The following is an 11,410-nucleotide window of genomic DNA, read 5'->3' on the forward strand; positions in this document are numbered from 1 at the left end:
ACAGGACGAAACTTTGAGCAGAGCCGGACTCATTTGGGGAGGGGAGGGGAGGGAGGGGGGGTACTCCTGTAATGGACGAGCTGGGTGAAGGAGGAAAGGAGGAGAAGGATGTATATGCATGATGCTTGTGTCTAAACACTGCCTGCAGTAAAATCTGATCATTAGCAATTATTATACATTATTAGACTATTAAGCTGCAGTATTTTGATGAAGACATCCATGGTGTCCATGGCAACCCGTTAAGAAACCTTTTGCTACAGGTGGTGTTGAGGCAATAGATTTTTTTTGAGTAAACTATAACTGTGGCTTTATGTGTAAATAACAAGGAAGTGACCTCTCAGGCTGATATAGAATGATAGCAGGTCCATTTCATGGTGTTTGCCATGTAAAAAGCTGTAAAAGATTTAAGGTAAAAGCAGTTTCCTGAATAGATCATTGGGAGAGAGCGGTATGGCCTGCCTTACAGAGTAACACATACATGATTCACACACACTGCAGAGACAGTACATACATGTTTAAACACAGGCTCACTCTGATGCCTTGATGTGGGTAAAGAGACACCAGGAGAGGGGGGCTGTGTTTGTGTGTGATACATGTTTTCCTGTGCTGATCAGCTAATGTGCAACAGCAAACTGTCTGTGTGTGTGTGTGTGTGTGTGTGTGTGTGTGTTTAATTGTAGCAGCAATTACAGCTTTGAGTCTCTACAAGTGTCACACACCTGGATTCTGGTGGTTTGTCCCAGTCTTCCAGGCAGATCCTCTCAAGCGCCTTCAGATTAGATGAGAAGTGTCCCATGTCCCATGGGGTTTAAGTCTGGCCTGGTCCCTGTGGACATGAAAGACATGAACTGGACCATTATTAGTTAACTGTTGTTAATTGTGCACAGCGAGGGACACAACACTAATTTCACAGGCTACAGAAGTTCTACATTTCACAGGATCTCACAGACCCAGTACTGAGACAACTGTCCCTGAGCCTGGTCTTTGTAGTCACTCTTCTTCTTTTTAGTCACTGTTTCCCTTTAAGTCTCCCTCTTTTATACTTCACTCTTTTCTGCCTAATTACAATATTCCTTTTGAGCAGCTTTTTTTTTTTTTTTTTTTTTTATTCAGCCTCTGTCTCCACTTAGAAATTCAGCTTTTGTACATTTAATTGCAGTTTTAAAGCTCTTGCCAACCAATATTAAGCATTTGATTTATAAGCAAAGTCTCGACAACAATAATTAGAATAATAAAAACTGGTTCTTAATAGCACGTCCTCTCTAAAGACAGTGCGATCTGAAAAATTTCTCAATAAGTATATATATAAACAAATGGACTGTCTGGTAACTCCTACTGGATATTGTGTCCTACGCCATGAATTTCTGCAGCTCAGTGTGATTGAAACTGAACCTGTATGGTCCAGGTTTATTCATGACCGGCGATGCTCATGATCAGCGTCATGATTAGAGAAGGAAAAAAACGATGGTGAGTGTTTAAAAAAAAAAAAACGAAGCTCTCCTCGGCTCCGCAGCGTCTGCATTTCTTTCCTTCAGATGAATGCTATCAGAGGCGGGCCAGTCTCTCTCTCTCTCTTTGCTAAATGAGTCTGAATATCAACAGAATGACTCTGTTGACTCAGCGTTTCTTTTTGAAAGAACAATACTCTGTACATTTAAACCGTGACCTAAATTGAATCCACAGCACAGATTGGTTAGAGGGTATGCATTAATTTCCAATATCCATAGTGCTTTGAAGTTGTGCCAGCAATAAACGCGCACATGAATATATTTGACAAGTTGTATGAACGGATTAGAAAGGTTTGAGCTTTTAATTTCAGCCATAGACTTGTTACTGTAACACTATGAAAATAGTTCTACAGAAAACAAAGGTTTTGGTGCCTTGTTCCACCGTCAGAGAACCACAGACCAGAACAGTCTGGACTGAGATTCTCTTTGTGTGTGTAGGGAGACAATGCCAGACAACCAGACAAGACACCGTCCTCCTCTATGTCAGTTTGTCATAGCCCGATCTTTTCAGGTTGTCGCCAAATGACTTCATCTTCTTACCTCATTCTCTTTCTTCCTCCATCCAGGGTCATCGGTCAACCAATCAGCTGACCTGTTCTCCAACGCCACATGCAACATGTCCACCAACGACTCAGCATCCTGCTCCCCTGTGGACGATGGAATGGGAGCAGGAAGTCCATATAAAGCTCTGGAGATGTTTTTTATCGCCCTGGTTACGGGATCTCTGAGCTTTGTGACTGTGACAGGAAATATATTAGTCATGTTATCCATCAAAGTAAACCGCCACCTACAAACTGTCAATAACTATTTCCTGTTTTCATTAGCGTGTGCCGACTTGATCATTGGTGTTTTCAGCATGAATCTGTACACGGTCTACATCATCGTGGGCTACTGGCCGCTCGGGCCCGTGGTCTGCGACTTGTGGCTGGCTTTAGATTACGTCGTCTCAAACGCCTCAGTGATGAATTTACTGATCATCAGCTTCGACCGCTACTTCTGCGTGACCAAGCCGCTCACCTACCCGACAAGGAGGACAACCAAGATGGCAGGGTTGATGATCGCGGCGGCGTGGATCCTGTCGTTCATCCTCTGGGCTCCTGCCATCCTGTTCTGGCAGTTTATCGTTGGACAGAGGACGGTGCCACCTGGAGAGTGTTATATTCAGGTAGAGGACAATAAAATTTACCTGTCCTTTACTAAATATAGAGATAAACATGGTTAATAACAATACTCTGATAGGCTGAGGCATTCAAACCATGACTGACTGGCTGATTGGATAAAGGAAAGGTGTCTTTCTTTCTTTCTTTCTTCAGTTCCTTTCTAACCCCGTGGTGACGTTTGGGACGGCCATAGCAGCGTTCTACCTTCCCGTCATTATTATGACCGTCCTGTACATCCACATCTCCCTGGCCTCCAGGAGCAGGGTCTCCAAACACAAACCTGAGAAGAAAGAGAAGAAGGGGATAAAGTAAGAGCATCAAAGGAATCAAATTGCACGTGCACTCACCTTTTCCTTTCAAAATAGTCCTTCCAAAAATCTGTTGAATGCAAGAGGGTCGTAAAAGGTTTTATTTTCTCCACAGCTTGAATTTTGGTTAGTTACAAGGGATTCTGATGATGAGCCCCTTTCACTGCAGAGGAAATTATTAAAATGTGTCATTAAACCACTAATATAGCAAATTATTCTTTTCTTTTTTTTTTTTCCCAGAACTCCAAGCTTGATGAAGAGTCACCTGCTAAAGCAGAACAACAACAACGAGACCAGTCCTCAGGCCAGTCCCCGCTCCACTCCCAAACTCAGCCTGGACTCCACCACCACTGCGCTGGAGGCCGTGAAGAACGGCAGAGTGGAGGAACCGAAACCTGCTCAGCCTCAGCTTCCACAGCCCAGTCCAGGACTCACACAGGTACCGACTCGCACACCATTAAGACAAACCAGACCAGTTCCTCCATCTTATTTGTCAAGTCCAAGTGTGTAGGAGAACCTACAGTGGTAATGTAAAAACATAAAAGGGCCTCTCTATATATTATTATGAATATCTATCTGTCTTTCTAGGAGGAAAAAGAGAGCTCCAACGATTCGTCCACAGCGTTTATTCCTCCGACGGACCCAAAGGGCAACGCCAACAGCAAAGTCATATCTGAGGTTGGTCTCCGAAAGCTTAAATCCAAACCTTTAAATCCAATATATTCTTAGAAGTACACAGTCTTTGGGGTTTAAATATAAATAAAAATCATAGTGATGATGATACAATACAAGATACAGATACAAAGTAACTGCTTGGACGTAAACTTTCTTTTTTTTTTTTTTTTTTAAGCTTGTTAGTCATTTTATCTCGACACAGCAAAGTTATTTTCTTGTCAAAATGGGTTAAATATCTTCTGATCTCAGAAAAACCAATGGTATTTTTTTTTTTTTTTTATTTCAAGATAACAGGAACATTTTGTACAAGAAAACAAAAGGTGTTTTTACCAAGATAACAAGATCATTTTCTGTTTATCTCAAGGCAGTAAATGTTGTAACATTATACATTCTCATTTCTCACTAGAGACAAGGTGCAGCTACACTGTGCCTTATTAGGGATTTTATTGCGGCCTCACCGTGCACCTGCAGTAAGCACCCGAACAAGGTGGTATTGCGGGGACATGAAAGTCATAATTCTGGTTTTTGTTACAGGCTGCAACAAATGCCAACCCAGTTGCTACGACAGCAACCAATCCCACCACCATGGCCAAGATCAACCCCTCCTCGAGGTGGTCCAAGATCAAGATCGTAACCAAGCAGGCCGGGGACGAGTGCATCACGGCCATCGAGATCGTCCCACCCGTGGAGGGAGCCGAGAGGCACTCCATCCCCATCAGCCGACCCAGGACCGTGGCCAGGAAGTTTGCAAGCATCGCTAGAAGCCAAGTGAAGAGGAAAAGACAGATGGCTGCCAGAGAGAAGAAAGTATGTTCAACGTAGCGCTGCACAGACACGAGGCAGAAACGGATAAACATCAGCTGAGACTGACTGATCTTCTCGTGTTTACAGCTAATGTCCCTTTTCAGTGCCTCTTAAACAAGGAGGCCATTATCCAAGTTACATCTTTCCTGAATAGTATTCCTCATTACAACACAGAGAGCTGAAACTTGTTTCTGCATGGCGCCATATGTTGCCCGGTGCGCAGGTGGGACTCAGCCTACCCCGGTCCACCAGCGTGTAGAATGGTATAGAGCAGCTGTTTTCAAAGATGAGTGGCCGTCGTGCCTGCAAGCCGCTTCGCTTAATTGTCGTTCAGAACGACAAGGGATGCTTTTTCCGAATAACCCAGCAGCATGTGTCTAAAACCAGATTTCTTCTTCTTTTTTTTTTTTTTTTTTCTATTTATAGAGCGCGACAACATTTCCTTCTGGCTCACTGATGATGTCTTAAAAGTCACCACAGGTCACAAAGAACAATTAATGAGCGTTCGCTTAGTGTTTCTATGAAAGTAAAGCACTTAAGACAAAGTGCCGGCGCACGCTGATAAGAGCTTTTTCTGTTAAATATGCCAAATAAGTAATATTCTCTCTTTGTTCAGTCTTCCTCTTTCTTTTCTTCCCTTTCTCTACAGGTGACCAAGACTATCTTCGCCATCCTGCTGGCTTTCATCATCACATGGACGCCGTATAACGTCATGGTGTTGATCTCGACCTTCTGCCAGTCCTGCGTCCCAGACACCGTGTGGGCTATCGGCTACTGGCTGTGTTACGTCAACTCTACCATCAACCCGGCTTGTTACGCGCTGTGCAACGCCACGTTCAAGAAGACGTTCAAGAACCTGCTGCTGTGCCAGTATAAAAACATAGGTACGAGATGAGATGGAAGGAGGAGACTGAGGGTGGGATGGATGGGGAGCGGGGGGGGAAAACCATGGCGGGAACGTGGGGCAGAGGAAGGGAGAGGAAATAAGACTGAAAGGTGAGTGAAAGAGAGCTGAGAAGAGAAATGGAGGGCAGAATTTAGGAGAAGTGTTCCTTCAGGGGGATGAGTGACCGCTGTTCATCCTGCAAACCAAGCTGAAATGCCAGTCTCCCCATATAAAGACTCAAGAGGCTAAACCAGGGATTCTGTAACCTGCCCAGCTTCCCCCCTAAAGAAGGAACAAATCCCACACAGATGAGTGGAGGTATGGACTGATGGAGACGGTACTAACTGCAGCGTGCATGGATGAGGAAGTGGTCTTCCCTGAACCAATGGGTGGATGTAGATAGGTATGGATTTATGGACAGATACACAAATTAGGATATATGGGAAGGGGGCTAATTGTGTTATTATGGTGGTCACAGACATATTTTAGGGGAGTGTTTCCGTGTGCTGTCAGGGTAGATCTGACTACACCGAAAATGTGTATCTGTATTTTCTTACTAGGGTCATTTCCTCGATCTGCACACGAGTAATACACTGATAACTCCTATTTCTCCTATTGTGTGTTAACGTTCAATCCCGACAATCAGGACTCGTGTGTCCTCGCCATCCTGCTGGGCTTTCATCATCACTGTGCGGGCTATTGGCGACCGTGTAAAGTCGACTCGAAACGATCAGTCCGGCTTGTCCACTGTCCACTGTGCGACGCCACATTGACAAAGACATTCCAGAGCCTGCTGCTGTGACAGTATTGAAAAATAATATAGAGGAGATATAAGGAGGAGACTTGAAAGAATGGAGGGAGGACATATTGTTGAAAAGACAGAGCAAAGGATCTCGCCTCTACAGCCAATTAAAAAACGATGAGGCTCCGTCACGGTCATCGGAACAGCCAGTGTCTACAGCCGTAATTGCAGCTGCAGTCTTGTCACAATCACAGCAAGGGAACTATGTTAACAAGCTTCCAGCGGCAGTGATGCAGACTGGGTCAGCCACACACACACACACACACACACACACACTGTGGTTACAGCAGAAGACTTTAAAACATTATATTATATCATAAAAGATCCTTTCTAAGGAGTCCATAGGGGTAACGTGTGATGTAATGTAAAAAACTTCATGTGTCTCTTCTCAGCTTGCACCTGTTTAACAGCTTTGTGGTTGAAGGAGTGAGAGAATGAGCAGCAGTGTGAAGAAGGAGGGGAAGGAAAGACAAGAGGGAAGAGGGAGGGAGAGACAGGTGAGGAGAGGAGACGGTAAAAGAGAAAACATCTGGATGGTGGGAGGAAATGATAGAGGGGGGAAGGTATAGACGAGGGGAAATTTAGAGCCTGTGGAAGAAACAGCTATTCAGTCATTTGTAGAAAGGATGAGGGCGCGTCGTGTTATGTGTGTGAGGGGGTTTAGGGGTTTTTTAAGGACACGGACGTGTTCAACAAGGATTTGGAGTATAGGCCCGTGTCGAACGCAGCTATCCCGCCTGAGAAGTGGAAAAATTCCAGCAGTCAGCCAAAGTGCTAAAAAAAAAAATAAAAAAATAAAATCTTTTATGACTCAGCAGGACTCGGGGGGGGGGGGGGGGGGGGGGGGCGGGTTTCTGCTTAGAATGTGGCTCAGGAGCCTGTCAGGGCCCAGTCAAGCACCTAGCGCTCGCTCTGAAAGGAGAAAAGGCCACACACACACACACACACACACAAAAAAAAAAAAAAAAAAAAAAAAGGGAAAAGCATGACATCCTGCTCATCCGCACGGGGACTAGAACACGAAGAACCGAGGCTGTTTTGAAAGCAAAGGGAGGAAATACCCAGCATTAGCATTGCTGCTCCTTATAAAGTGCTCACTGAGTGTATGTTGAACACCGTTTAAGATTGTATAACTTCTCAAGAACATCTGTTTCCCATCTGTATCATCCAGCTCCAGACTCTCATCCCTCCCACTATCAGAATTAGCCCTTAATGGTAAATGCCTCATAATTATCAATAGAGTGAACATCCCAGGATAAAACTGGGACTAAAAATTGAAGCTCTGATCTTCCATCTTCTTTTTTTTTCTGCACAGTCATGTTCTGTCCCCCAAACTCTGATCATTCAGAGCCCGACTGTAACTCAGAAGAATATAACTGTAGAAGTTTATCCCAAAGAGACGTTATAAAGTGAAAGCATTCACAGACACCGGAGACTCTGCGTGAACATTTCAGAAGCGTTCACTCCGTTCCCTCCTCTGCAGCATCTCTTCATTATTCGCCATTATTCTTCCCGCTCATCTCGTTTTCATTCTCGCCCCGTGCTCCCCTCTCTTTTGCTGCCTTTTCTTTTTATTTCTCTTGCAAAATTTTATTTTATTTTTTAGAGAGAGAAACACAGGCCGCATTTGCGCTGATTAAAATCATCATTCTCAATTTTATAAGACATTTGCAGAAACTATATGAAGGAAGTAGCTCCAAGATTGAAGTTCACTCATTTGCCTTTAATCTTAATATTGTCAGACTCTGACCTTTAAACTATTGGAGGCTTTGTTTCTAGTTTTAATGTGATGTGATGACGGTGTGCAGCAGAAATGGATGATGGCAGAGTTTAAGGAAACTGGACTGACTGCTTCACTGGCTGAAAGAATGAAAGCTAGAGAGTCCATCCATCTTCTTAACCTAAATGACTAAACTTGGGGTGTGATAGAGAAGACGTCCAGGGGTTTAAGACACAGACCATTTAATCACGGCATCCCCTGTTTAGGTTTTTGAAGGGACCTTGCTGCATCTTCTCTCTGCCCTCATTTCCTGTCAGCTCTCTTTAAAGTCTGTGAGGCAGTGCTGCTAGCGTTACTCCCGTCTCTTCAACTTTTCTGCTCCGCTGGCCTCGCTTCCGTTTCTCCTCAGCGGAGGGGTGTCCGTGACAGCGCCGAGTCCCGGGAGGCGGAGAGAGAGGGAGCAGAGGTTTGCGGGAGACAGGTCGGAGTCTGACCCGGAGGAAGCAGGAAGCGCTTTTTTTTTTTTTTAATCTGTGGACGTGCAGTAGGTCCAAAAAGTATTCTGTCACAGTGGGACAAACTGCCTCTCACATCCAACAAGCACTCTCTAGTCCATGACTGACTTGGTTAGGACGTCCTCTGCCTCCAAGAGTCCATGTCCCTGTTTACTTTGAGTCTTTCAGGCAAAGTTACAAGGTACAACACACACTCACTGAGCACTTGTTCCCCCCCCCCCCCCCCCTTAGAACAGAGTGAGGACAGTGCGATGATAGTTGACAATAAACAATCAGAGCCCCCAACACCAGTAAATAGCCAGTGCCTGGCTCAGTGCAGTACGTACCGGTCTCAGATGATGATGGTTTTCTCTTCTTCGACGAAACAGAAGGATGCTCTCTGTGGGACTACCAAACTGCACCAACCTTTATTAGTCTGAACAAAGACACAGCTTGTTTAGTTTGGTCGTTTTTTTTTTTAAATCATGAAACACTGTGTAAAACGTGTAGTAACCAGTGACTCGCTTCAAAAAAACACCACTGTATGTTCCAGTGTCTATTTAAAGTGCATTGCTGTAAATACACAACACAAGTTCTGAATAGAATATTTGAGCTTAACGTATCTCACGTACTGAATCATTCCAAAGAGAGGAGACATGGTCCTTGTGTTCTTTCAGAGTATATGAAATATATTTACCTCCCAATGTACAGAGCATGTACTTTATTAGTGATCTAAAGACATTGTGAATCGTAGTCTTTCTTTTTTTTTTTTTTTTTTTATTTATTTGTCAGAATATTGCTATCAGAAGTAACATCCCTGTGCGTTAAGATGGTACACATGTTTTATACCGGAAGCTGGAAACCTGTAACATAAACGCCGAACTAAAGGAGACGCTAACAGAAGGACTCTTTAAAGGGTAAATCATTGATGGTCCGATTATTACAGAACACATATGGAATTGTGTAGTAAAGAAAAAAAAAACATACCTCTGCTGAGTTATACCAGCTAGAGGGGCCCTGCAGATTAGAGCCCAGAGTGACGAGGGGCCAACGCGCCTCAACTGCTTGGAGAAGAGCCAGGTCCAAGAAGTCCTGCAGAGGAAGCATGACTGAGGGAGACCAAGAAGAAGAAGAAGAAGAAGAAGAAGAGGGGCCAAGAAATTGTGATGGATATTAGATTAGGTTTTTGGTTTATGAACCACGGTTGATTTACTCTTTAAAACAGTGAGCGCTCTCACAAGTCCTCTCCTTACTTCCTGTTTCCTGTGCTGACTTTTGGGGCTTTTTTTTTTTTTCTTTCCTTTTTCTTTCTTTCTTTTTCAATTGTCTGTATAATGCTTTATGGCTGTTTGTACTTACTCTGTTTCATGTAAAACACAGACGCATTGTTTTCAAAGCAGCACAGAACACGGCCTGGCACAGTACACAGCTAGTATTACTTTTTAAATGAAATGTATTAAAGATATACCAGAAGCAACTTGTGTTGATACAAAACTGTAATGCTAATAAACACCTGCTGTTGAAAGGCTGTACAGAGTGTGTTGTCTCAGACTTGCACTTTGAAAGTACATCTCCACACACACACATATCATTTTGCACAGTGATGTTTTTCTTTTTTGCTCTCTTTATCCATTTAAACAAGCATCAGTGTTGGCCATCAGAGGTAGCCCCTCCCACTGGCACGCTTGTCACCATGGCAACCGCAGACAGAAACTACACATATCATTTATTCCAGTGTCGATTTGCAATGGAACAGAGCGCGGAGATCAGAACAGGAGGGCTGACCTAGATTGGGAGAGGCAGGAGTCAGAATCCGGACAAAAAAAAAAAAAAACAAACAAACACACAGACAAAAAGCTCGCACAAGTTTATGGAGTCAAATATTCACAGATTATGATTCTGGAAAAGCAGCCAAACGGATGATCTTATACTGGCAAAAAGTCGGTTTTGTCTTTACTACAGTTGGTGTGTGACACCACTAAAAGTCTACGACCCCGACCGACACTGAGAGGAAGCATCGATGCAAACATTGTCACACAACTGTGACATGAGTCTAAACAATGGAAATCACTGGAATTTAGCAGTCGCTCAACACAGTGAGGAGTAGAGAGGCGGAGGTGTGTTGCCATGGTGAAGGGTGCGCTCATCATCCTCATCCTCATCCTCGCAGTCAGCGGAATAACGGTGTCTTATTATAAGGATGAATAATCAGCAGCAGGAATGTGAAATGGTAACTCTGAGGTTGTACTCATGAGGCTTCACACACACACACACACACACACACACACACACACACACACACACACTTGTGCTTCTCTAATGCTTTTCATGTGTCATGTTTTATATTTGGTGTCATATACTTTCCTAACTCTCTCTCTCAGACCTCCACTTCTTAAGACTGACTGATTTACCTGTCCTGCCGGTATGATGCGTCCAGTGTGTGTCATGGGAACTGAGGGATATGACACAATGGGCCGTTGAAGCATCTCTGGGCTGGAAAGTTCAGCCGGCGTCGGGGAGGTGGGTGGGGTGGGTGGGGGGGGGGGCAAACTTTCCCGCGCCGAGCCTCAACCGAAAATGTGAATCAGCATCTGAAACGAAGACAGCAGAAATAAATCACGGCTGCAGGGAGCTGCTTATTTATTGATGAAAGCTTTCTTCTCCAACCCACATCAAAGGCCCAGTGACATACAAGGCGTGTGTAGGTGTGCAGGCGTGTGTGTGCGCGAGCCAGAGAGAGAGAGAGAGAGAGACACTGTGTCGAGGCGCGCGCTGACGGATATGTGTTTTTCCAGAGGCAGCCCAATCAGGTCATGAAAGCGAGATCAAAGTCACATGACACCATATGATCAAGATCACAACCAGCAGAAGTTTAAACACAGATCTGTCTTGTGTCAAACACAATTTCTTTTTTTTTTCTTTTCTTTTTTTTTATAGAACCAGTGAGAAACGTGTCAGCTTTTAATAATAAACAAACAAACAGGAATAGCAACTGTAATAAAACTGACAATGACACAACATCATCTTTGGTGGTGGTGGTTGTTGTTGTTGTT

The 11,410-nt window shown here is 44.1% G+C and overlaps 1 protein-coding gene and 1 long non-coding RNA gene across 2 annotated transcripts; one reads left to right on the forward strand and one right to left on the reverse strand.

Annotated features, from left to right (window-relative positions):
* Positions 1 to 1,517: 1,517 nt before the first annotated feature.
* On the reverse strand, positions 1,518 to 10,014 carry LOC121177752. Its single transcript, XR_005893359.1, has 3 exons — positions 9,345 to 10,014; positions 8,705 to 8,793; positions 1,518 to 2,948 (listed from the first exon to the last, which is right to left on the reverse strand). It is a non-coding gene; the product is annotated as an uncharacterized LOC121177752 (long non-coding RNA).
* Positions 2,089 to 5,350, forward strand: LOC121177750 (muscarinic acetylcholine receptor M4-like). The gene is made up of 6 exons (XM_041032074.1): positions 2,089 to 2,673; positions 2,822 to 2,976; positions 3,217 to 3,415; positions 3,565 to 3,654; positions 4,186 to 4,458; positions 5,105 to 5,350. Exons 1-6 carry the CDS (start codon positions 2,125 to 2,127, stop codon positions 5,348 to 5,350), a joined length of 1,512 nt encoding a protein of 503 aa, XP_040888008.1. The 5' UTR covers positions 2,089 to 2,124.
* Positions 10,015 to 11,410: the final 1,396 nt, after the last annotated feature.

Source organism: Toxotes jaculatrix, chromosome 24 (assembly GCF_017976425.1).
Source record: "Toxotes jaculatrix isolate fToxJac2 chromosome 24, fToxJac2.pri, whole genome shotgun sequence".
Taxonomy (NCBI): domain Eukaryota; kingdom Metazoa; phylum Chordata; class Actinopteri; family Toxotidae; genus Toxotes; species Toxotes jaculatrix.